Consider the following 27,730-nt stretch of genomic DNA (forward strand, 5'->3'; position numbering starts at 1 on the left):
CGTAGACCTCTGCCATGGACAAAAATTGAAAAATAATAAATATATCCGTCCCGTGATTCAGAACCCCATTCCCATGCTACATCCTTCCACCAAGTTAAAGTAGTTTTTCTGTAATCCTGCTGGAAAAACAGACAGACAAACTGAAAACATAACTCCTTGGCAGAGATAACAATGAAACTGGTTCACATCCAAGATAAGCATTCAGCCCTGAGAGCACACTTAAGTGTACACAAACACACATCATACCGTACGTCAAATTGACTGACTTAAATGAAATGATGACCGTATTCAGAATTCCCAGATTGCATTTTAATAAAAAGTAATGTAAATTATTTTCCCTGACAAGAAGATGAAATCATCAAATGACTCCTTAAACACAATAACTCCCATATGCAGGTTCAGACAAATGTGCTCGAAAATCCGGCACAGCTTCTCCTACTTACATTACAACCGGTTAAACATGTTCTAGTAGTTGTTTACATTTACATTTCATCCAGTAAGAAGAGATGCCTACAACACAAACATGGCTATATGGTAACGATGAAATGAGGATAGTGAAAGATACATTATGCATGATATTTAAGTCTCGATATGCAAGTAATTGTAAACAAAAGGGTTGGCCCAACCCACCACCAATATTCTAAACACAAGATTGGAACTTTTTTTTACAGACAACAGCTCTCATGAATTTATACATGTTTTCTGATTATGTAAAAGCTGTTTTCATTAGTGATCAATCAAAGCAATAAAACAATCATTGTATTTTCAATTATGATGAATTGACAGACACATAAAACACAGAATTTCCCATCCGTTGCTGTTATAGCCTTTCCTGGTCTGGTATGACCAGTTGGTTATGCTGGCTAAAGTTAAGCTAATGTCAACAAACCTTATATTGCTTTGTGTGTTGAGTCAGTTCACTGACTTTAGGTCTCTTGTCTACTTGTGCTACTGTTACTCTACAGTTTGTCATGTTTCAGCATTTACCCTTTCCTGTAATTGTCACTTGTTCCCAAAGTGGCCCGCCGCTCTGCAAAAGTTATGTAAGCTCACTGTAATGTGAAAATATGCTGAACTCAACCGTGTTCGGTCTTCTGCCACTCTTGTCTATTTAGTAGCCTGTGAAATAAAGTACCAGTAGACAATATACTTAACTTCGAGGACTGTGCCACTTCAAAAATCACGAAATTGCAGCAGAGAATACTTTTTTGGCAAACTAAACCCTTTGAATGTCGGATTTCACAAATGTTTTACACATCGGTACTTCAGAGTGTTCTGTTTTTAGTTTGACACGTGAGCTTGATACAGCCCTGGCTACTGAAAAATTATGTTATCATCCGCATAGAGAGGAGGTCGGGGGGATGGGACTTTCAACCGGGAGACCGCTGTTGGTGTCACATGCAAAACCAAAAGTCAACGTTCACTTATCGTAATTTACGTCCGTAGCTTAAATATTGGAACAAACGTAGTCATTTTAAGCCAAACTATGATGTTTTTTTACTAAACCAACAAAGTAGTTTTGTTGCCTAAGGCACTGATCAGACAGAGTGCACTGTGCAGGTGGAAAACGTGAGGCGCACTGTCTGTGACATTTTCTACAGTTACAGACAAACCATGAACTGTATGCTACCTAATAGTCAGTAGTACAGCTTAAGGGGATAGTTTGGGTGTTTTGAAGTGGGGTTGTATGAGGTATCCCAGCAGGGAGAAACGGACAGGAGCACCGACACTGGAGCAAAGCAACAGTGCTGTGGATGGGGGGCGTTAGAAAAACCTTTTTTTTTCCAACAGGGAACCTATACTGATACTGTTTTTGCCATCTGAGCCTGCTGGCTTTGGTGAGAGCATAGATAAATTTTACTTTCATTTCAGTTCTCCGTCAGAAAGGAGAAGGAAAGGGCTGTCTGACTGCATCCACATCCACAGCACTGTATTGCTTGGCTCCGGTGTCGGTGCTCCCGTCTGTTTGTCCAAGCTGGGTAGCACGCCGACCGTCATCTACTGTAAGTAATACACCTACTATGGATGTATAAGTACCTCATACAACCCCACTTCAAAACAAAAAAACTATCCCTTTAATTTAATGAAAACAACTTCGCCTACCCCAAATCTCAAATACCGCACTAATTTGCCTCCTGCTGTTTTCTGTTCAGATCATGGTAACTACGGTTAGTAAAGTCATAAAGCTCCGGGTATCCAGCAAAAATCACCACAATGACAAAGAACGCGAATGACGTCGGGCGCTTTTCCGCTCCGAGTTGAGATTTTTTCAACTCGAGGCACACAGAACAGAAAAACACTAGGCGCTCAGCCATGCAAAATCAGTGTGCAAATGCAAAATGCTTCACTCTCACTGAAAACAAATTACAAAAAGCCGCACCAGGCGGCTAAAACGCACTCTGGGTGATCTGGGCCTGAACCTAACCAAGTAGTTTTGTTGCATTTTTTGTTTTTTGTTTCAATTTACAACATTAACCACATGTTTAAAACTGTGACTATAATCTGGGAGGAAATACATTTCCCTCGATACGTCATTGAGAGTTCAGTTCAGTTGAATGGGAACGTAATTTTGCAGGAGACAGGGTTGGCATTGGTAACATGCCTAAACAGCACCAAGCCAGGCTGCAATGACAAATCGGGACAGTGGAAAAATCATAGGCATAGACCACTAGAAACAGCCACTAGCCTGTACACCAAACTCATCCTACAAAAAATTTAAAAGAAAATTACAGGGTAGTACCCATCACCTTCAATCCAATTTCAGTCGCAGCAGCAACCTGACCCGGGGAAAGAGACTTCTACAAATAGAATGACGATGATGAACGATAATGACACAAAACTGGTGCTTTCCTGCATCTGTGACCCACATCAACACTGGGAATTACAACAGAGTAGTGTCCTGATGCACTGACTTAAATCATTGCTGGTTGGTGCAATTCAATCTGCCTAGGTCAAGATGTCAACACACTATGGTGTCTGGGTTTACATGTGTTTTGAGTATGTCAACAGTGCCCAACACCAATCTCTATAAACAGATTCTGCATTCACATGTAGAATCTGTAGCAGCGGGACTAGATTTTGGTAATCGGAAGCGTTCTGGTTTCCGTTTTGTAGAGTTGCCAATTCAACCGGGGCATACCACTTCCACATTTAACGCAATGGGTTACTGTATAGTTGCTATACTTGCAGCTTTAAAACTGAAAGCAATCACTGTTGTTTACACTTTTCAGAGGGGCTTTTTAGACTTTGAGGATTCTTGTCCTTTTTACTTTTTCTGGATTTGTTCCGAGGAGTTTGAAGCTGGGCGGGATTCACTTCGCCACCGCTTGCTTCAGCCTCATGCATGTAATTTGGAGCTTCTGACCCAACCTCCAGCAAAGTCGAGCCAACTTTCCCTAAAGTATTTGGGCCTACCCCTGCTGCTTCTCCAGTCATGTGCACGCTCTCATTCTGAACGAGGTAACCAGCGCCCTCAGCTACCTCGCTCGTTGCAATAAAGCTTGCGGTTCCTGTCTCTGCCGAGCCTGGGTCTGTTTCCAGCACTGAAGATATGGTCTCGTCCACCACTTCAATCTCTGAATAAGATGTCGGTGATACCTGAGCAGATGCATTAGTTGCACTAGTATGTAATCCCTCTGTAATCTCAAGGTCAAAAGGGACCTCTGCTTTGCCCTTTTCCAAAGTGAGAACTCCACCCTCGCTCTGTTCAATTTGAATTACGTCTGTGTTCTGGTAATCAGACTGAATTGTTTTACCCTCAGCTACGTTTCCAGATGCCAATATGCTACCACTGGCCCCTTTATGTTTGCTGGACATAGAAACCTGTCCTGTGGCCACCCTGGATGATCTCAGTTCCTCTGAAGATGTGACCACATCATCCAAACCCTCCATGTTAGCCCCCCTCGCTAATGCTCGACCAGCAGTATCTAGTCCCTCAGGAATATCCACAGTTATGTCTCCTATCTGAGAAGAGTCCACCCCTTGCCTTACTTGACGTGTAGCAACTTCAGTTTCAATCACCTTTGACGTTGCTGCCACCTGATCTTCCTCGGATAGACATTCAGTCTCTGACGTCAGAATGCCTTCTTCCTCTACAGGATAACTTGTACCTGGTGCATCTTCTCCTTCGCTTTCTTCATCTGTGATGCTAACATGTTGCTGTATGGATAACGCCGCTTCCTCCAGAGTCTCCTCCTCCTCCTCTTTCTCTGGAACATTTATGTTATCATCTGAGATTAAGGTATCATTCACTTGAGAACTTGTGTGCGATGAATCTTCCTTTGGACTCTCTTCATCTTGGTCATCTGAGAAGCTTACATTTTGTTGCACCATTTCCTCTTCATCGTTCTCTTCATCATTAATGTTGTCATCTGAGATTAAATCATCCTCCGTGGTCAAAGCATATTGTCTTTCAGTGTCTTGGTCATCAGAGGTACTGAAACCCTGCTGTGACACTCCATCCTCAACAATACTCTCCTCTTTCTCTCCGTCACTTATACTGTTTGCATCTGCATTGACTTGATCCTCTCCTGCTCCTGATTCGGACATATTTTGTTGACTATCATCATCTTCTTCTTCTTTGTGGCCAGCGCTACCATCTTCTGCTGTGTGCAGATGTTGCTCTAATGTTAAAACAGCTGGCACAGCGGAGCCCTCTACTTGTACTTGAGTGGTAATTTCATCTAATGCTGATTTCAAATTTGAATCACCCAGATCTCCTTCTTCTTCTTGGACAGTTAAAACAGTGCTCACAGTTTGCAACGACGTTCTTGCTTCAGAATCAACAACATCTGTATTTGCATGTCCTTCCACTATCTCACTCCCTTCACTATGATCCACCTGTAGTTCTGGCATTGCTTCTTGATCGGCGGAGGACCTCTCTTCAGACGCATTCACGGTGTCTTGGTCATCAGAGGTACTGAAACCCTGCTGTGACACTCCATCCTCAACAATACTCTCCTCTTTCTCTCCGTCACTTATACTGTTTGCATCTGCATTGACTTGATCCTCTCCTGCTCCTGATTCGGACATATTTTGTTGACTATCATCATCTTCTTCTTCTTTGTGGCCAGCGCTACCATCTTCTGCTGTGTGCAGATGTTGCTCTAATGTTAAAACGGCTGGCACAGCGGAGCCCTCTACTTGTACTTGAGTGGTAATTTCATCTAATGCTGATTTCAAATTTGAATCACCCAGATCTCCTTCTTCTTCTTGGACAGTTAAAACAGTGCTCACAGTTTGCAACGACGTTCTTGATTCAGAATCAGCAACATCTGTATTTGCATGTCCTTCCACTATCTCACTCCCTTCACTATGATCCACCTGTAGTTCTGGCATTGCTTCTTGATCGGTGGAGGACCTCTCTTCAGACGCATTCACGGTGTCTGTCGAACTCTCGTTTGGAGGAGTTGCTGACAAATCGTCACCCGCAGTACTGAGTCCTATTTCAGAATCTAGCAGTTGCTCCTGCTCTGCCTTAACCTCTTCTTGTGAATCTCCGGTGACGGTAGTCATTTCCTCCATATTCTCTTCTGCCTGGATACTATCAGATGTGGCAATGACCTGATTTGTTTCTAAGCCTGAAACAACTTTCTCTGCTGGGCTGACATCTTCCTCCCGGGCTCTGTTACTTTGATCCTCTGTGACTTCATTTGATTGAGGTTCAACGTCAGCACTTCTGTACTCTGGACCTGCAACCATGCAGAGCACAACAGGTTTTCCTTCTTCTTCCACTTCTTCTTCTTCTTCTTCTTTCAAAGGTGACACTTCCTGTCTGCCCATATTTTGTTCTGTGCTATCATGTATTTGACTGATGTGGTTGATGTGGTCTCCCTCTCCTTGAGTAAATGTGACATCTGATCCAGATATATCTTCCTGGGAAAACCCTTCGGAGGGAACATAGTTCTCCTGCTGTTCTGATTGTTCTTCCTCTGCGTTCTGTTGTGGGTCATTGGATTCTGCTGTTTGACTGATGACATCGGTAAATGTGTTTGTTGGAGCTTCAGTGATTTTATTCAACTGATCGTCTATTGTATCTCCTAGTTCCTCTACCACTGTGTCAGACTGCTCCAATGATGTCTGCAGTACATCTGGCCTTGCTAATAATTTCTCAATATCCTCCTCAAGATTTACAATTGAATATTTTTCGGATGTTTGTGTTGGATACTCTTGGATCGGTGAATCTATTGTAAATGTTTTAAACTGAGTTGTTTGCTCCAAAGGTGGAATTCCTTGGAACTGGTTTACACTGACCTGCCTAATCCCAACTGGATTCATCCCAGCGGGCCAAATTCCAGCCTGTTTGACTTCTGGCTGCACCGTCACCACATGTCCCAATCCCATTCTTGGCTGTCCAACACCAACTCCCAAAACATCGACCGGCCCTAACCCTATCTGCCCTGGCTGTCCAAACCATGTTTGCCCCAAATTGCTATTTACTGCAACATAACCCCCCCCATTAGCAACAGTGTGTCCTGACAGAATGCCATACACACTTCCCTGGGCTGCTGGGCCTAACACCCCCTGAGGGGGAGCAGCCTCTTTTACCAGGATAGCACCTCTGGGCAAAGTGCCCTGAGATGAGCCTGGGTCCACCCCCTTTGCCTCACCTGGACCACTGTCATCCATTACTAGCATAAAGTTACCACCAGGATCTGGCCCTATTATTTTCCAGCCCTCCGCAGGGACTGAGCCCTGAGACACACCTGGGCTACCAGGTAGCAAAAAGGTGGGGCTTACTGGACTGGCGGGGCTGGCAGGGCTTTTGGGGCTCCCAAAGCCCTGGATAACTAGCCCAGAAGAAGAGACTTGGGGTCCACTGATTACAAGTCCAGAAGAAGAGACTTGGGGTCCACTGATTACAAGTCCAGAAGAAGGACTCTGGGGCCCACTGACTACATACAGGCCTTGAAAATTGCCTCCATGGGCCCCATCTGCCAGCAGAACCGTGTTCTGAAGCTGTGGTTGAACTACATAGTGCATGGGCTGTAGCATAGGGCTGGTGGTGTAGTAAATTGGCTGCTGCTGCTGCTGCTGTAGTATAACTGTCTGAGCTTGACGGGGAAGAGTAGCAGAATGACTGATGTTAGAGGTATGACTGATGTTAGTAACCTTGGAGCGAGGAGGGAGTGTCATGGATGACGGGGCAGCGCTTACAGTACTGACGGATGATTTGGAGATGTTAGTAGATGACATGACTTTCTCTGTCTTGATATCAGTATGGTATGTTTCAGCACTACGTTCAATTTTGTGCTGAACAACTGGTTCAACAATATCAACCGTGGTTTTGACAGCACCTGTTACTTTGTGTGTCAGGGAAGGTTTGGGTGTTGGCTTGGGAGGGGAACAGATCTCAGCCAGAGTCTTGAACTTTGGCTCGAGGTCATTGAGGAACCGCAGGTCGTTGTCAGACTCCAGGATGCTACAGCAGCCCACTGAGCCAGCGGGGGAGCCCTGGCCCTCATAATCATACTCCAGCAGACTGTCCTTCACTGGCAGAGCGCACGCCGCTTTCTGTTTAGGGCAAAGAAATAGCACAGTGGTGTCTATGAACTCATAACATCTGTTTGTATGTGAAAGATCTGGTGAAAAAAGCAGCTGCATGCAAAGCTAGCATAGTACCTGTGAGTAGTAATCATCAAGGTAATCGTCAGGGAGGGCTATATCCTCATACAGATCTGTCGTTTGTTGGCGACGAAATGTTCCCCTGCTGAATGAAGTACTGCTATTGCCATAGTTGAACGATTGCCTTGGAGACCTGTAGACGTTGTCAACCTCCATTAAACTTTGGCCGGTTTCCTGAAAACCCTGCAGAGTTTCATAGACCCTAGTCGTCTTGCGAGTTTCTTTGAAATTCGACAGACCGGTGTTGAAGTTCGATGCTGCTGCTGCGGACTCAACTTTCTTCTGGGTTCCCAACGTGAGAGGGGCACTTAGGAGTGGCACTTCCTAAAAAAAAATTTACAGAAGAAAGAAATTGTTACCTATCAACACAACTATGTATGATTTTGACTTGGCAATCTGGGTGTGGTATCAAAAAAGCATATAGGTTAAAAGTCATTAGAATCCGAACCATTAAATCACCACCAGCTGCTGTATTTGTAGTTTGCAGCTTTACATTTTAAAACAAAAAAGTTTATTCTCTCTGAAAGGGGATGCAACACGCTTCATAACTAATTGTCATGCCTAACTATAAATGGAAGCTATTTTATTCAAACCCCTAACATAATTTGAGTAATTCTTTAATTAAAGGCACTTGAAAGATAAAAATCAGTTCTCGGAATGGCAGTAAACAGGTTGAAACTTCCTGTTTGTCCTCATGTGGACCCAATTTAAATGATCGGTGACAAGAGTGACACACCAAATAGCCTTCTACCACCTTTCCCCTCCAACACCGCAGCTTGGTTTCTACATAAGACGTTAATTTTCGATAATACTAGGATTATGTCTCATTCTGTTTATTGATAAACTAACAGAAGAAAGGCGATGTGTCCGTTTCTTCTCATTAAAAGGAAACAAAAATGCCAGCCAACCTTATCCTCGCCTTTGCCTTCAGTGTGGTAGGATATGAGGTGTTCTTTGGCGTCGAATGGCAGATCACTAAATTGGTCGGGAAAGATGGTGTCTGCACCTCCACACTGACAGAACAGCAGGAGAAGAGGGATGACTGTAGAGAGAAGCAAAAACATTCAGATCAATGTCAAGCAAATTTAAATTGGGCTGTATGTATTTCTCCGTATATTGAGCGTTTTGATAGTTTAACAGTATTTATAAAGCACTTAAACCTGCTTTATAATGTAAAAGACCTGAAAATCTCACTTTTTACAATATGGGACCTTTAAACCTAACCATGATGTCATGTGAAAGGCCGTTTTGTAACGTTAACCCTGTGGCGTGAAATGACACACGTAAAGCTTAAAATGCGTCATCATGACACACGGAATGTCCTCAAAATGGAGACCGCTGTTCTCGTCCCGTGCGTCATGTTTCAATTGGCTGTTCATTCGTGTTCACAACGTTTAATGTCATTTTCACTGTACAAACGTAGTTTTAAGACCAAACCATGTTGTTTTTTTCCCTAAACATAACTAAGTGGTTTTGTTGCCTGAACCTAATCAAGTGTTTTTGTAAACTTCACAATATTCAGCACGTGTTTACTGCGACCGAAAAGTGACGCCAAGGGGTCTGAGAAAGCGTCAGTGTGTGAAAAGTTGGGATGAGAACGTGTACTAGGGTGCTTTTATTAAAGTTCAACTCACACAGCAGTAGGCACATTGCCATTAGCAGCAGGCCGATGGCCGGGGCAGCGAGCTTAGATGAAGTAGTTCCTTGTCTGTCTGTCCTCGGGCCGCAGCCCTCTGTTTCCACGCAGGTACAAACTGCCACTTTAAAAACCTCATTGGCCGGGCAAGACAGACCCTGAGCGTCCGACACCTCCACCTGCAGCTCATATGTGCCGGGCCACAGAGCATCACGGGAGTGAAGAGCGGAAGTCGTCGCTAGAGACAACAAAGGACAGATGACTGTTAAATTCACACTGCATTATCATTCAAATCTAAATCAAAATGGCTATGCTGTTTGTAGCTTCATACATCATCATAGCTTACTTTAGCAGTTTTTTTAGTACTAACTGAATAATATTCAATACAGGCAGTTTATATCTTGATCAATTACACTGTGACAAGCTGCTAAAAAGAAGACAAAATGCAAAAGGAAAGAGAATAGTTCTGTTACCGTTGATGACTTCTACTTCCCAGTTGCCTCGTGTCCCCTCGGGTATGATTCTGAATGTAAATGGAGCTGCGTTGGGACTCACGTCCTCGTCAAAGCCGGTAACATGAACAGTTTTTTTGTCGGAGCACAGGTCGCTCTGGGTGGTGGTCAGGGTGGGACAGTGGTCGTTGGAGTCAGCGACTTGAATGGCTATTGTTCCCGTGGCTGTCTTTGATGGCATGTCTGAGGATGACAACAGTTTATAAGTCAATCAGCACACAGACTAAAGCGCCTGTAGCCAAACGGTTACAGCACATGTCATATCAAGTCAAGGCAATTTTAGTTGTATAGCCCAATATCGCAAATCAGAAATTAGCCTCAGGGGCAGAAATTAACTTTTTTCACTGTCTACCACTGTGGCAGGCAGGTTTTTTTTTCGTCTGCCACTTTTGAAATCCCTGCCCTAAATGAAGGAATAACATTTCAAATCTGATGTCATTCAATGTTTGATATATTTTACACAAAAACAACATTATGTACATGGTTAATTACAGTGTTCGAATTACACAGTGGAGGGAGGGTACTATACCTATATCTGTACATGTATCTATAGTGGTTATTTGCATAAAAATGAACACAATTCAAATGATTATGAATATTTAAAGATTTGCTTTGATTAAAAACAAATCTTGGAAAGTTGTTATGAAGTTAAACAGGTCATAATTCTCTCTCTAATATCTATTTTATATTGATGTGAAAACATCTCCTTCAAGCAACTGGATTTATTCAAGTTTCTCGCCAAAAACGGAATTTTACAGATTACATTTGAACACATCATGATAACGTTGTAATATACCTTCGGCCAATAGTCCTTTTTTTCCTGAGCAGACTTTGAACGCCTCATAATAATAACATTATGGCACCTATATGTTAGCATCAGTAGCTCCGCTATTTATCCAGTCAGGACTGTGCTGCCCACCGGTTGCTAACAGCTAACGTTACTAACTCTCCTCCTGCTGATTTAAACACAGATTTGTTGTTCACAGTGTCGATTTATCCGCGAAAAATAGGATGCACAGCCTCAGGTTTAGTAGTGCCTTGCTGTTGAGCGTTTTTTTTCTCTCCATCGTGTCCCCGGTCCCAATCAAACTGAAACATGATACAGCGTGCGTATGCGTCATTGTGCATGCGTAACTGTCGGAAAGCATCAATAAGAGGAATCGTTAGTCACGGAGGCATGAGATGCCAAGAAAGCGAACAATACGGTTCTCTATTCTCATCACTACCGTTTTCCCTGCCTGCCAAAGTGATGGGTGTCCTTATGATTTCACCCTCCACTGCCAACAATTTACCCGCATTTGGCAGGTGGCTGGTGCTAATTTCAGACCTCGCTCAGGGGGCTTTACAATCTGTACAGGATACGACACCCTCTTTCCTTTACAGTACGACCCTCTCATCGGATGAGGAAGCACTTGACCAAAAAAAAAACTATTTAGTCATATAACTGCAATGTTCTTGGTTTGATTCCAGCTGAGACATTTGTTGCATGTCATACCCCTCTCTGTTTCCCTCCATTTCCAGTCTGCCTCTACCTTGTCATCTGTCCAAGAGAGGCAAAAAGGACAAAAAAGAGAAGGAAAAAAAACAGCACACAGACTGCAAGACCACAAGATCCTCTCTGTTTCCCCCCAGTAGCTTTACACAAAATGAGTGACTCAAACATAAGCCTTGAACTTCAGTCTGCCAAAAATACCTGCTCAGTACACTGTTGAAGCAAATACGTTAAAAATAATAATAACAATAATAACAAAATGATGATCATTATATTAATAATCCCCAATTAGATGGTGTTTATGTACCGATGAAGGTGTTTTTTTTATGGAGGTCTGTTAAAACTGACGCTGGATGTTCTCATTCTGTGGCTGACACACCTCGAGGCACAACGTGGTTTTGCAGGTTCTGTCAGAGATCAGTGTGATTCATTTCATATATTACCTCGGGCAAATACGTTTATGAACCGATCATCAAACTCATAAACATACAGGTGATAAATCATGTTCAGAGAAGTGAAGCATTGCATTATTAAAAGAGAGTCCTTCAGAAGCGAAGGCAGAGCCTGTTTAAACAGAGAAGGCGTAGCAAGAAGCCAGAAATGAAGCCTTCTGGTTCACAATAATCTTACAGGATTATAAAGTACAAATGGGGATTACCTTTGGTTATTGCCAGAATCTTGGCAATGTAGGTACCATTCACCAAGAAAGGCGATTCTCTATCTGGTACCTTGTTGAGTTTGATCTCAGCTGTTTCTTCGTCGATGGTAAACCAGTTGTCTGGATCATAGGCTTTGGCATAACTGGAGCACAGCAAATATGTAAGAAAAGGAACACAAATATTAAGAAAAGTAATAACAGTTAAGTGTTTAACTAAAAGTAGTGATTTGGTTAAAGTATCAGTTCAACATTTGGGGAAAAAAACTGAATCACTTTTTCGCTGAGAGAGGCGAGATTTTCAAGTCTGTGGAATGGCCCTTTAAAGGTCCCATATCGTGCTCATTTTCAGGTTCATACTTGTATTTTGTGTTTCTTCTAGAACATGTTTACATGCTGTAATGTTCAAAAAAACTTTATTTTCCTCATACTGTCTGCCTGAATATACCTGTATTTACCCTCTGTCTGAAACGCTCCATTTTAGTGCATTTCAATGGAATTGCAATGGAATAGCAATGGAATTGCGTTGCTAGGCAAAAGCTTGGGTCCATGTTTACTTCCTGTCAGCTGATGTTATTCACATACACTGCAACAGGAAATAAACTGGGACACATTTAGAATGTTTACGTTTAAAACCGTGTAATGGTCTAAATATTGTATATTTGTGACATCACAAATGGACAGAAATCCTAACGGCTTGTTTCAAACGCGCAATTTCTGAATACGGGCTGTGTGTATTTCTCTGTGGATTAAGTGTTTTGATAGTTTAACAGTATTTATAAAGCACTTAAACCTGCTTTATAATATAAAAAGACATGAAAATCTCACTTTTTACAATATGGGACCTTTAAGACACAACGCAGCGGTTTTGAGCTGCGCTGCTACCCGCGCTTTGCTCGATGCAGCGGAAAGATGCTGCGGTGCGGTGCAAACCATTGGAAATAAAGGGTTTCAGAGTGCAGTTGTGCCGTTGTCGCTAAAGCCAGGAGTCGATTAGCTAAACTTAGCGTAAAGACTGGAAGCAGAGGGGAAACAGAGTCTGGCTCTGTCCAAAGTTCAAAACTACACCCACCAATAATTCATATCGGTTTCCCTTTTTGCCGGTCTTTACTCTTAAGATAATCACTTCCTGGCTCAAGCTACACACTTAGTGCACGGACGGCAGGAGAATGATATCCATCTTTTCATCAAACTCAAAGCAAAAAAATAAATATAAATGTGTTTTCCAAATTTTTGAACTATTCCTTTAGATATTTTTATTGTTGCCATTTTTGCCACGCTGTTGGCATAGCTCTATTGATGGCAAACATCAATCGGTTGGTCAACCACTTTGGTCCAGATTAAAATATCTCAGCAACGATTAAATTAATTGTCATGAGCCATGAGACTGATTTGAAACGTATTTTGGGTTCTGATCAGGTCAGGTCAAGATTCAACGTATCTCTGGTTTGCAAAAACGTACAATGCCAACATTTTATTCCGGCGACTTTGTCGCACATGTCAAACATTACAAACATCAGTGATAAGTTCAGCCTCACAGGGCTGCTAGCTGTAGACTGTAGACTCTTCTTTTTTTAAGTTTTGTATCTTGACTAACCTGACGTCTTCAGCTTGTTTTCCTGTGTCCGGATCGATGGCAGTGTACACTGCGATCACACCATCTTCCGGTGCTTCTTTTGGATCTTCTGACACAGGAACATGCTTGGTGTCAGGGCTGAATGCTGGACCCTCAGGTACATTATTTACTGCTATTTTAATGGGATAGCTCTTCGCCGGTGCACTTGGCTTTTTTCCTGGTCCTGGTTTGACACCTGGCTTAAGTCCAACCCCCACTCCAGGCCCAACACCAGGCTTAACCCCAACTCCAGGCTTAAGTCCTCCTTCAAGGCTAGCATCCAACCCTAGATCCACTCCTCCTTCAAGGCTAGCATCCAACCCTAAGTCTAATCCCAGGTCTACCCCTGCATCTACACCGGCTCCAACACCCACTCCAACTCCAGCACCGGCGCCGGCGCCGACGCCGACGCCGACGCCGACACCGACACCGGCGCCGACGCCGGCGCCGACGCCTCCGCCGCCTCCGCCTCCGCCTCCGCCTCCGCCTCCGCCTCCGCCCTCTCCAACATGAACGTCCACATCCATCATTATAGCACCACCCTCCGTAAAAGGAGCTACGTTCTCAATGAGCAGGCCAAGCTCAAGCTTCTGGATTTCTTCAAAATCCACAGGCTGTTTGTTCGGGAGGGAGGGTCAAGAGAGAGGACAATGAGAGGTGAGAAGCAGCAGGCAAATGTTAGTGACACAAGTAACACTAGTTACAGTAAGTAAAATAATAATCAAAGTCACATGATTACCTTGATCAGCTTCAGGATGCCCTCATTGGTTTCTTTGTCTGTCTCAATGGAGAAGAGATTTTCCTCATTTCCTTTGGCGATTGTGTAGACAGTCAGCCAGTTGTCGCTGTGTTCAAGGTCTGCGTCCAGAGCTTTGATTCTCATCACAATTACATCATGGACATTTTCATCCACTGCGCCATTGTACTGCCAACAGAACATGATTCAAAACATGCAGTCAGTAGTTCAAATTGTCTTGCTGTCTGTTATGTGCATTCTGAACACTGGAAACAGGAGTGTGTGAAAACCAGATAGCACTGTAACCTCCCAAGGCAGCTGGATTCTCGAGCTGATGTCGCAAGATCACGCGAGAATAGCGGAATCACATATCGGACGAAAACCTGTCTCGTCAGGCTTTAAGTAATGCGTTTGTGTCCAACCAATCGGCGTCCTGTGAGGAGCTACTGCAGCTAGGGGCGTGGCTAGGGTTTGTCAACATTGACTTGGTTTCACACAAAGCATGAACAGCAGTCTCCTGGGTGAATGTCCTGTGTTTGTTTGTGTGGACTGTAAATGTCGTTTTCCTCACCTCAGATTTTTCCAGAACGGGGATGTTGTCATTGATGTCCAGGACTTTGATCTCCACAGTTCCTGTCCCCTCTAGTCCCCCTGCTGCCCCTCCCATGTCAGTCCCCTTTATAACCAGTTTGTAGAAGTCGAAAGTCTGTCGGAGGAAAAACAGACACATCCTTCAGTTATTAAATGAAATGCGAACATACTGCGCATACAAGTGTTGACAAAAGTCAGTCAACAGATCTTCACAAATCTCTCTCTGATTCCACCTTGATGTTAAATTTCAGAGAACAATTAAATTTGTATATTAAAATTGTTGTATAATTAAACGTGTGATTAGTTGATGAATGACTGTAAACCACCGGACTGCCCTTTTATAGGTTGGATGTAGTGATTGGTTCAAACGATGGGAGAATCAGAGAGATGAGAGAGTAATGTTTACTTCCCATCCAACTGAACAAACTGAATTCAAGAGGAAATACATTACCTATCATTATTTCACCCGTCAGACCAACACATTCTCACTCCCAGCTCGTTGAATACAGCAGCTCTGTGAGCGGCTCTACACTTCCAACTGTGACGCTCAAGGCAAAACGAGCAAAGCTGACAGTAGAGTGGTATTCTAGTGTCAGTTTAAACTCGTTACATGCTACGGTGTCTTTTCAAAATAAACCTCCCACATTGGTTTACTTTGTTTTTACGGCGGAGTATTAGGGCCACATCGAGGAAAAAAAAAAATCGGAGATTTCGAGAATAAAGTCATAGGTTTACGAGAAAAAAAGTGGTAATATTATGAGAATAAAGACATAGGTTTATGAGAAAAAAGTGGTAGTATTATGAGAATAAAGTCATAATATTATAAAGTAGTAATTTTACGTGTTATTTTAGAGGGGAAATAGTGTGAAAATGAGGAACGTGGAGCGTCTTGTGAAGTTAAGCTTTTGTTTAGGTTTCACAAATAACCAAATACCTCATCTTTTGGCACATCAGCACCACATTATCATCGGTATCAGGACCTTGAAAAGATTGTGAAAGAAACTGCGTTTATTCTTTTATTCACTTTCCTTTTTTTTCTCGTAAAGTTATGACTTTATTCTCGAAATCTCCGTTTTTTGTTTTTTTCCCCTCAATGTGGCCGTAATACTCCGTCGTAAATTTTAAAGTTACTTGGTTAGGCTTAGGAAAAAATCGTGGTTGTTTGGGGTTTAAAATACTTTGTACGCAGCATTTGTTAAGTATGTGAGCTACGTAACAAAAGTGAGGTAAAATAAGTAATATTGACCCGGATGGGTTTACATTGGAGTGAGTTTGAGTGGGTTACATACAGAATCTGAAGGGTGCGCTGGTATCAGTCGGCGAGGGATCACTGACAGAGTGTCGGTATTTGATGAGTTAAGACTGAGAATGGGTTGTTCAGACAGATCAGAGAGGATCTTTAGCATTCGTTTTCACAGAAAAGCTGCAGCATATGTTGAAATGTGTTTTATGTGCAGTGAGCAGTATAGCCTCACCTCTCTGTCCAGTGTGGGCTCTTTGACGTACAGCTTGCCCGTCTTTTGGTCTAAAGTGAACATGTGACCCGTGCCTTCTGGCTCCTGACTGATGATGGAGTAGGCGATCTCTGCATTAATTGTTCCATCTTCGTCTGCATCTTTCCCCACGATCTGCATAACATAGGTATCTGCGGTGGATCACAACAGTACAACACAATCTCAGCAGGATCAGGATCAGGAGTGTTCAATATCCACACACAGTATATCCAGACTGTGTTTCCATCTAATAAGACAGACTACGGTAACACCATTTATGAGGATGTTGTGTGATATATGAATGTCAGATGACTTTGAATTGGATCATTCATACATAACCATCAACTATCAACCCTTATCGTATGGTAAATGAATGGACTTGCATTTATATAGCTCCTTTCTAGTCTTCCGACCACTCAAAGCACTTTACACTAGATGTCAGCATTCACCCATTCACCATTCACACACTGATGGCTCAGCCTTCAGGAGCAATTTGGGGTTCAGTATCTTGCCCAAGGACACTTCGACAGATCGAACTGCCGACCTTCCAATTGGTGGGCGATCTGCTCTACCTCATATTGTCATGCGACTCCCTGTTTTACTGCTGAGTCCAAAAATAGGTTTCTTTCCAGGAGAAGACAGACATTAGGGGTTAGGTTCTTCTTCGTCAGGAAACAAACCTGGGCTGCTTTATACCAATGTTTGTCCTTTTTCTGATGATTAGAGACACATTTCTGCCCACGCTAGGGATGCACCGATACCGATACCAGTATCGGGTATCGGGTACTGTGCTCATGTACTCGTACTCGCAAAACGTCTCCGATACAACGGCACCGATACCACCATTTTCGGGTCCTATCGTACACGCTCATGCGCCCGATCCCACGGGGCCCGGGATCCCACCTTAGTCGGCCCGCACCGGCCCTCACTTTCATTGCACCACTGGGTTTTGCTTGCACCCTCTGACTCGCGCGTGTGCGTTAGACTCCTTCGTCCGTGATTCAAGACGGGTCGGGTGGGCTGCAGACATCGCCGCAGACCCCTGGCGCCTTTTACGTGAAAGGGCGCAGCGAGCACTTTGGCCACGGCCCCGGGAAGCACCTTCGCCCTGAGCCGTTCCAAGCCGACCTAGAGCCGGTCGCGGCGCACCGCCTCGTATGCGGGACTCCCCAGCCTGCCGTGTGTCGGTCACACCCTCCAGATGGCTGTTAACGAGGGTCTTTTGGCACAGAGAAGTACTTGTATCGGTACTCAGTACCCAAATGTAAGTACTAAAAAAAAAAAAAGTGGTATCAGTGCATCCCTAGCCCATGAAAAAAAATATTTCAAAATAAAAATACATGCTATACATGTGTTATTGAAATAATTCAATGTTGACTTGGTTTCACATGGGACATGAACAGCGTCAGTCTCCTGGGAGAAAGTCTGTGTTAGTTTTCTTTACGCTACGTCAGTTGCTCTGAGCTTCTAATATTGACGTGGATGGGTTTACATTGGAGTTGGTTGAAAGCCCGGTGCATTTCATACGGACGTTAAAGGGTGTCTTGATGTGTCTCGGTCTATCAAACACCGAGGGCCACTGAGCAAGCGTCTGTATTTGACGAGTTGCCAAGTGAGAACGGGTTGGACGATCTGCTTCATCAGCGCTGTGTTGGTGTGGTTTGATCAGATTTGATTGACAGTGCTGGCAGCATGAACAAACAATCACATGTTGCCTTAACATACGTTTATGTTACTAAGCAACTGTGAATTAAAAAACAAAAATATGATCCTCTCTCTAGGTTTATGGTGGAGAGGAGGTTGTGTTGCCCGGGGCTCTGGCTCTATCTATTTGGCGTGGAGAGGTGGTCGTGTAGCTCTGGCTCTATCTATCTTGATGTGGAGAGGAGGTCTTGTTGCTCGGGCTCTATCTATCTTGACGTGGAGAGGAGGTCTTGTTGCTCGGGCTCTATCTATCTGGCGTGCAGAGGAGGTTGTGTTGCTCTGGCTCTATCTATCTTGACGTGGAGAGGAGGTCGTGTTGCTCAGGCTCTATCTATCTGGCATGGAGAGGAGGTCGTGTTGCTAAGGCTCTATCTGGTTGGCATGGAGAGGAGGTCGTGTTGCTCTGGCTCTACCGGTTTGGCGTCGAGAGGAGGTCGTGTTGCTCTAGCTCTATCTGTTTGGCGATGCCTGGAAGCTGCTTCTCACATATGTTCACATTTTACATATACATTTTTGTCATATAGATTGTCTATGTTATATTTTCATTATGTTGTTACTCTGTACACACGACATCTATTGCACGTCTGTCCATCCTGCAAGGGGGATCCCTCCTCTGTTGCTCTTCCTGAGGTTTCTTCATTTTATTTTTTTGGTTAAGTCTTTCTGTACAGATTGTATTTGTGATTTGTGATTTTGAGCTATACAAATAAAATTGACTTGACTCTGATTGTATCTATCACTCACAGTAACAGGCTGATGGAGAAATAGGTGTTTAAAGTCTGACAATACCTGTTATGCTGGTCTCTGTGATGTTGCCATATTGCAGATCAAACTCAGGAGGGTTGTCATTCTTGTCCAGGACTGTGACCATCAGTGGGATGTCATCCTCTGCTGTGGTCCCATCTCTGTATTTAGCTTTCCCTGTTAGCTGCATGAATTACATGAAGAGATGGGTACAAGCTTAGACAGTTTACTATCAATCTGGCTGCTGTCTGCAGTGTTCTCCCTCAATACTGGACCAGTTTCAGAACACATTGTCTCCTAACTTAGACACAAAAACATGGTAAAATAGGGTCCAGGTTGAAAAATACAGAAGTTACCCTTTAATGTCTATGCCTGGTTGGGATAACCCAGACAAAACAAATGTTGTTAGTGAACTTCCTGCTATTACTTTCTGCCACTGCCATTCCCAATAAGCTGGTGTGCCCTATATTGATCAGTGCTGGACAAACCTCCGGGGTCTGAGAAGTGAAGCCAATGCTGAAGTGTCTTAAACTTACATTCTTTCCAACAGCCAACAGGGGGCGACTCCTCTTGTTGCTAAAAGAAGTATGATTCTATAGAAGTCTATGAGAAAATGAGCTTACTTCTCACTTGATTTATTACCTCAGTAAACATTGTAAACATGAGTTTATGGTCTCAATCGCTAGTTTCAAGTCTTCTTCAATACAGCATGATGTTCATTTAGTAAATTATGGTTGTCTGTGTTTTCGTTTTACAGCTTTAACCCTTTCACAGTGTGTTTTCAGTTCATGACAGTTAATTATAACCTTTTTGGCCTCCTAAAAATGTCTTATTTAGCTCCACCCTCTCGTGTCACTCCCGGTTGCAAAAAAACCCCAATATGGCGATGGCCGAAATTCTGAATTCAAGGCTTCAAAACGGCAGTCTACAAACCAATGGGTGACGGTCACGGTGACTATGTCCACTTCTTATAAACACTCTATGGTATTGATGAATGCATGGCGCTGTCCGTGGTGCAGAAGTAGCAGACGGATTTGTAATTGCGACCCGCCCTTCATCCCGGGAGGTTCGAAATGAACGAAGGAATCCGTCCCGTCCCCCCCCCTGTTAAAAATTAACAAATCGCCTACTGGTTGTGAGTTTGAGCCTCTTACCACTGCCTTGTTAAAATTTCATGTATATGAGCTAATCACAACCCCTCTAGTCTGACCACTCGCTAACCACATTAACTCATAGCTTTGTCAAGAGAGATGGAATCTCTATATTTTCAAATTTTTCAAATTTGGAGCTGAAACAATCCATAACACAAAAACAATATTTTGTCTTAGAGATCCACAAATATGTGTGAGGGGGAAGCTTAGTGACATCAGTAAAGCCTTGTGACCGACGGAAACCGAGCTGCGTTACCCGTTGTCCCACTATTGTTCAACAGGTTTCAGTCCGTTCAGTATAGTACGAGGCCTGGAAGTTATTTAAGGAGAGACTTACGTTGTAGAATGGGCATTTCTCCCGGTCCAGCATACCAGTGATGCGTACAAACCCTGTGTCAGGGTCCACCCTGAAGAGGTTGAAGGGTGGCCTGTCAGCTCCTGCTCCAGTGAGATGATACTCCACCTTTTGACCTTTGTCTTTATCAGAGCGAATCTGGCAACGAAACACAGGCACAGACAGGAAAGTGGTATCAGTCTTTCCACTAGCTGGAACGCGACGTCTTGACTAACATTGAGTTGGAACATTGCCCGACATAAATTACATTCAAGAACAGGTTATGAGACAATGGAGCCCCTAGAGCACACGCTGTATGTAAAAGGCCCTCCTGGTCTCCAGCGGCGTACCATCCCCTCAAGACTGTACATGATTCAACACTACTTCAACTATTAATAGTGATATCCATATAAAAGTTAACAATCACCCCAATCTTCAAGAGTTATTATTAATTATAAATACATTTTGTATCGCTGTGTGTTTATTTTATGAAATCTTTCCAGGTGTGTGTAGTAACCGTTTAATAAAAAACAGACAACACCCCTTTGTCGTAAAGTCACTGTGCCTCTCATGTCTTATTTTTTTATTGGTTTGGCACTTTCACCCCGAGTTGATGTCAGCCTTTAATCCCAGGCCAAATTCTCTGTAGTAGGTACAGCTGAGGATTGGAACTGACTGAAAACAACAAGTGGAAACGGGTTTAATCACTGCAGGGTTATTGGCAACCAGCCAATGACGTGACAGAAACCAGTTCTTTGTTTACCAGTTTACGTGATACATTATTAACCCAATTATATGCTAATTGTGGGAAATATGATTTTTATGAGGAAAAGCCAAATGACCTTGGCGATGAATTCCTTCCCACTGTAGTCGGTGTTCTCCATCAGCTTGGCAGGAGGAAGGATCCACTCTCTCTTCTGCCTCCTCAGTGTCTTTGGCCTCTTCGCTGCTGCCTCAGCGCTGAGCATCTGAAAGCAAACGGCACACGTACACTTGATTCGGCCTTAAATGGAGACTCTAGTGAGCAGTACAGCGTGCAGCGCTGTGTGGTATGCGTAGTCTACGTGCACTTTAGAGGCATTTTTCATACTGAAATGAAGGGAAACTAGTAGCTTACTGAAAGACAGAAAAAAATACGGTTTCCATGTAAATACACCATTACTGAATTAGAGTTTCCCTGGCTGTGGTGTAACTGATCAACTATAGAGGAAAGATGAGAATGAACAAGTGTGTGGAGGTATGTAAAAATATATATTGACTGTACTTAGAATACTAACGCTTCGTCCACACTGGGAACGTCAGGAGCGCGTGGCGGCTGCGTGATTGATGCGTCGGGTGTTTCATAATGGCCATTTCATTTCATTATAAATGTCATTTATATTTATTTTAGACAGAGAAAGGTTAAGAAACGTGTGGTAATTTGTAAATAATAGTAATAATCCACAATTAAAACGCCATACTATATTCATCCATGGAGCTCTCCAAGTCACTGCATGTTCTACAACACTGTCCGGCACATATTTCAGAATAAATGCCTCGTGTTAACAAATGAAGGAATTCTGTCCACAGAAAAAAAAAGCTTGAGGGCTTTTATTTTGAAATGAAAGCAGGGTTGATTTAAAAATAAATCTTTACTTTTTTTCATCTCGATAACATTTTCTACAGATAGAGACATTGAAACAGTAGCAATGTTGCTGATATGATGTCATTATACAGTCAATAGATCACTTTCACTGTCTGTTGTTGCTGTGAACCGCGCGGCTTGCATCAAAAATAGGCGAGACCTCAAATCTCGGGAAGAGACGCAGCCCCTGGCAGTGTGGCTGCTCTAACCTGTTAACACGGACGCCGAAATAAAAGAACAACAGGTAATGCAGCCGCCACGTGCTCCTGACATTCCCAGTGTGGCCGAGGTCTTAAGTCATGATCATTCTATCATCACGACATCAGCGTTGGGATCGGCGATGTCGGCAACCCACGCAACCACTCTTGAAACACGGACTCTGTCTCCTTTACTTTGTGGCCCCTGAATTAGTGTTGAAATGATTCTATGTTAGGTAGTAAAAACTTTAACAACACTCGACTGCACTTCAGTGTGTTTGACAGTACTGCTTTGGCACTCTTAAGTTATAATTAATTGTATTTAAATGCACTTGCATACAGGGCTCCTTGAAAATACAATGTTTACTCAAATTGTTCTTCCAGGTATATTTACATATGTAAAGTATATTAAACTAATATTTATTGTATATTAAACCAAATGCTCTCAGCTGATAGAAGTGTATGTATACACAATGTACATGTTAATGATTAATTGATTAAAGTTGTGGTTAAATATCAGGACTTACAACCTAATGGTGTCTCAAAATAACACAGATGGTCGTGTAAAGTTGTGCTAATTATAATTAAAATATTAGTGGGTCCAAAATAGCACACTGACTGATCGTGAGTGTTCATGGAAGTATAGTTTCTAAAATAAAGTCTTATCTTGTGTGATCTTGCTGAAGAAGAGGTGAGCGAGGCGTGTTCCAGCACTCAATGTGAATAATGTTTGGCATTCAGCACCTGTTTACACCGGGTGAGGATAAAACTAAGTTCCTGTGCCAGCACGGTGAACGAGTTGGGAGCAGCTACAGCACTTGGAGCATGTAGTTTGGTAGCAGTTAAATGGTCCATTAGATTAGCTACTTTCATTTAACACTGCATGGGCGAGGTGATATAGTTGGTAGTGTGTCTGACTAGTGCATTACCACCTGTGACACCAAGTGAAGTTATATATATATATATATATATATATATATATATATATATATACACACCTTTATTAGCTCGAGACTTGATTATTGTAATGCTCTGTATGTTGGTCTCAACCAGTCTTCCCTCGCGCACCTCCAACTTGTGAAAAATGCTGCTGCTCGCTTTTTAACTTCCAGACGTGAACGCATCACCTCCGTACTTTACTCACTCTATTGGCTTCCAATTCACTTTAGAATCGATTTTAAGCTCTTGATGTTTGTTTTTAAAGCCATTGACGGCCTTGCCCCACCTTATTTGTCCGAGATTTCTTTTAATATTTATATATACTTTATTTTTTCCCCTTTTTTTTCCGAGGTTGTTTTCGTATATGCAATTTACAGTTCATAATTACAATAGTTTATAAACCATATTTTAAGTAATTGAGCTTAGAGACGAACACAATAAGTACATTAGGGAAACATCAGCATTCAAATTGAAATAAAATTTAAAAAAAATAAAATAAAAAAAGAATAGAATAATATAAAAAATATATATATATAATAATACAAAGAGAAAAAAATAAATAAATAATAATAATAATAATTTGTCCGAGATTTTAACTCTCCGCGAGCCTAACGGGGCTTTGCGGTCATCTGGTCAACTTTGTTTTAGAAGTCCCGAGGTCGAGGTATAAGCTGTGGGGTGATCGTGCTTTTGCTGCCGCTGCTCCTAATTATGGAACAAGTTACCACAGCAAAACATATATCAACTTCTCAGTGGGAATCCAAGTGTGCCAGAAAACAGCAAAGGCAACATGCTTCGAAAGTCACCGGACGTTCCGGTCATCAGCTTGTTCACACGTGAAGACGCCATTTATTAAATTAATAAAACAAAGACATGAATGTTACTGATTAAACTGTCTAATGCTGTTTTCAATCACATGCCATCAGCAATCATACATAACACAACTGAAGCCAAAATATTAACACAACTAAAACTAATTATCTCCATCTAAACCTATTTTTGGGGGTTTTGTTTGTTTGTTTTAATTTAATTGAATTACATTTTTGTATATTGTGTAAGGCTTATATAAAAGGCAGGGAGGGCTACTTTTGTATCTCAATCTGTGGAGTGAAACTATGGAACAGTTTAAATGTGGAGCTAGAGCAATGTCCAAACTTAAACCAGTTTAAAATAAGGATGATATTCTCAAGGTACAGGGATGAAGAGGGGATTTGACAATCACAAGGTGTTTAGAGGGGTTACTGTTTATTTATTCATTTGGTTACTTAATATTTATTCTCTCTTAGTCTATGTTCCGGGGCGCCGGTTAGCTCACCGGGTAGAGCGGGTGCCCCATGTATCAAATAGGCGAGTCCTTGCTGCAGCGGCCCAGGGTTCAAATCTGGCCTGTGGCCCTTTCTGCATTGTCATCCCCTCTCTCTCCACATTTCACCACTATCACTATCTCTCTCAATAAAAGCCCCAAAAAATTATCTTTAAGTATATCTTCCTATTTTTTCTGTAAAGAATAATGCAAATTTGTAGATATTTGATTTTGGGTATATATATATTGTATTACATGTGCGTATTGTATATTATAATAATAATATGCGCATAAACAACTAGTCAAAATGATTAAGATAAATATATAAGTAATTAATTGGTATTCTGGATTGATAATGAATTTAAATTTTGATAAGGATAATTATATCAGTAATTAATTTATATTTCTGTATGACAGAGATAAAAGGTAATAATTATTATATTAAGACAAGTTTGGGAAAATGAATTAGAGTATATGTATAGCTCAATAAGGAAGCTGGTAAATTATTAATGAATGACTTATGGAGAAGGGCTGGGATTAAACAAGTTTGTACTTCTTTTCGCTCCTTTTCGAATATGTAAACCAAGGCATCAATTTCTTTTACTTATGCTTTTCATTGTATGTAAATACTACTTTTTTTCTGGCTGTCCACTTGTTTGCATGATCATTCTATTTTTATTATTTTAAATCAAAGTAATTATGAGTTTGGATGTGCGTGTAAAGTTTCATGAGTTTTTGTGCATCCTAAAGTCTTCAAACATATGTTCGTAAATTTTAAAATCACGCAGGAAATCCAAGTTGGCTGACTTCCTGTTTGCCGAAAAAATCTCAAAAATATTTAACACGAACTTCAAGACGTATGCAATTACATACTTGAATTTTGTGAAGATCAAAGAAACTTTCCCTGAAAAACTGCCTACATTAGGGGGCGCTATCTCGCCCGCTGGCGACACCCGAGCCCAATCAATACAGAACTTTGAATTTCCCACCAGTTCTGATGCATATTCCACTTTTGGTGAGTTTTTGGGGATGGAAAAGGTCCCAAAAACGCGATATTCCAGCGGAAAAATAATAATAATACTTAGAAAAACAATAGGTTTCCTTGCACTTTCGTGCCAGGACACCGTTGGGGTCCTGGCACTTTCGTGCTCGGGCCCTAATTACATTCTGTTATGTAATAATACTTTCTACAGGCTTTATCCTTACATCACTGAACAGTATTTTGTACCACGAATGCCCTTTGAGGCAACTTAAATGTATAAATGGACTTGACTTGGCTTCACTATACATAGTATACCTCAACACAAATACAGTAGATAGTAAACTTTGATGAGTTTACATCCCAAGCAGCTTTTATAGACAGACAGACCAGCTTTCCAGCACGTTATTGTTCAGGCACGTCTCCATTTTATGGCTTATATACAGCTGCAGCTGCAACATAAAACACGCCGGCGTTAGCAGCTTATCTCTCATCTCTGACTGCTGCACGCTGTAGTTACAGCAGAGACACATCATCATCACCGTGCTTTACATTACACCTACGGTTTCTGCTCACCCATGCATTATTTAGTGATGCAGCAGCTTTATTTACATTATTAGTATTTGGGTGCTGGAACTGCAAATATTTTCTGACGTGCATGATGGCTTTGAAAAACAATTAAAGTAAAGCAATCGTGTGTCATATCTACTTAAGGGTGCTTCATCAGTAATTGCATTTAAAAATAATAATAATAATAATAAAGTGCAAATTAGTCCACTTGAAGAGTGAATCACTCTCCTGTGACAACAGGTCCCATCATGGCCTGCAGCATGTCCCGGCGTGTCAAGGTGAAAGTTATAAGCAGCTTCGGGGCGAATACTCACCAAGGCCAGCACTAACGGAAGCAGTAGGCACACTTCTGCGAAAGAGAGCCGAGCCATGAGTGAAGGGATACCGCGGCTTCTTACGCCAACCTGTCCTCTCTATGTGTGGTAGAAAAAAAACCACGGAGGACTTGAGGTCCACACAGAACAAACTGTACTACCTGCTAAAGACACACCTATATCATCTTCATCCCCCTCCCTCCACCTACAACCAGTCCTGCATGTGCAGCCCCTCTCCTCCTCCTCCTCCTCCTCCCTCCCCTCGCCTCATGTACGCTATTATAACTTCAACTGTCACATGCATGCGTGTTTCTCAAAGGTGTGTTTTGCTCACTGCTATATGCTTTGAGAGGTTACAGTAAAGCCTCGAGGCTGAATACTAGATTATGCTGACAGGGACAGACAGGTAGAACACGCCATAAAAACATTCAGTCAGGACGAAATGTACCATAAGTACAACTCTTTTCTGTTAATATATATTTGACCCTTTTGCAATGACAGTTGGTTTGCTGACAGAGGTAACAGCGTTAACCTGGGGGGGGGGGTCCTCATGCTCTATTAAAACACACAGAGGGAGAGACACTTCATTCTCTGCTCAGGTAGACATTACTCCTCCAAGTCCTTACTAGTGGTGGAACGGTTCGTGTATTTGACCTGAACCGTTCGATACAGGACGTTCTGTTCGGTCCCAACATCCTTTCGGTACGCCGTTACCCAAACAGCTGTTTAGGTCTACTACTCGAATGCGCGGAACAGAAACTCTGGAGCGTGAGTTTTACCCGGAAAGTTTTGGCAGCGCACCAGGAATGGTAGCAGCACCGTAGCAGCGCTGTAGCAGCGCAGTAGTTCATGATAGTCAGGCTAAACTGACAACGATTTGTGTCAAACTGTGCGCCGACACAGTTCAACTGAAGTCGGGTTTATATGTGGACACTTGAAACATTTAATTACGACGGCATCCCCCGAATGTGTAGATTAGCAGAGCGAAACTAAAGCAGACTAGACGGAGAATACGCATATGTGACACACCGGGCTTTCCATTAACTACAGTGTAAAGCCATCCGCAGCAACAGTAAACGCTCAGAGAAAGTGACTGTGGTGACGTAGTTTAAAGAGTGAAAGAGACACACCGGGCGGGTGGGTCAAGCAAACACAAGGCTCTCATGCAGGAGACTGCTGTTCGTGTCCTGTGCGTCACATTACAATCAGCTGTTCGCGTTCACAACATTCAGTGTTATTTTTTCTGTACAAAAGTAGTATTTTTACGCCCAACCAAGTTGTCTTTTCCTAAACCTAACTATAGTGGCTTTATTGCCTGAACCTAAGCAAGTGTTTTTGATTAATTCACAACGTTAAGCACGTGTTTACTGGGACCAAAACGTGACGCCGAGGGGTCTTACAAAGCGTCAGCATGTGACGAGTTGGGATGAGAACGTGTTGGGTTTGCAGGTACATACAATGCCAACATTGGGTTGGCCACTCATCATGTCATCATACTTTTTTTTTTAATTTTGTGTC

At 42.5% G+C, this 27,730-nt stretch overlaps 1 protein-coding gene across 1 annotated transcript; it reads right to left on the bottom strand.

Annotated features, from left to right (window-relative positions):
- Positions 1 to 294: 294 nt before the first annotated feature.
- Positions 295 to 26,393, bottom strand: LOC141768511 (uncharacterized). Its single transcript, XM_074636838.1, has 14 exons — positions 26,213 to 26,393; positions 21,129 to 21,254; positions 20,290 to 20,445; positions 18,847 to 18,985; positions 16,336 to 16,505; positions 14,841 to 14,975; positions 14,273 to 14,458; positions 13,516 to 14,147; positions 11,922 to 12,064; positions 9,733 to 9,954; positions 9,258 to 9,497; positions 8,532 to 8,665; positions 7,621 to 7,947; positions 295 to 7,512 (listed from the first exon to the last, which is right to left on the bottom strand). The coding sequence occupies exons 1-14, from the start codon at positions 26,267 to 26,269 to the stop codon at positions 3,208 to 3,210; spliced, it is 6,972 nt and encodes a 2,323-aa protein (XP_074492939.1). The 5' UTR covers positions 26,270 to 26,393; the 3' UTR covers positions 295 to 3,207.
- Between the last annotated feature and the right edge of the window lie 1,337 nt (positions 26,394 to 27,730).

This window comes from Sebastes fasciatus, chromosome 5 (assembly GCF_043250625.1).
Source record: "Sebastes fasciatus isolate fSebFas1 chromosome 5, fSebFas1.pri, whole genome shotgun sequence".
In the NCBI taxonomy this organism is placed as follows: Eukaryota; Metazoa; Chordata; class Actinopteri; order Perciformes; family Sebastidae; genus Sebastes; species Sebastes fasciatus.

Coding starts and splice junctions, on each gene's coding strand:
- LOC141768511 (XM_074636838.1), bottom strand. CDS start 26,269: ATGGCTCGGCTCTCTTTCGCAGAAGTGTGCCTACTGCTTCCGTTAGTG. Junction 14,459..14,840: donor CCGTTCTGGAAAAATCTGAG/GTGAGGAAAACG, acceptor TTCTGTTGGCAG/TACAATGGCGCAGTGGATGA. Junction 8,666..9,257: donor GGCAATGTGCCTACTGCTGT/GTGAGTTGAACT, acceptor TTCTCTCTACAG/TCATCCCTCTTCTCCTGCTG.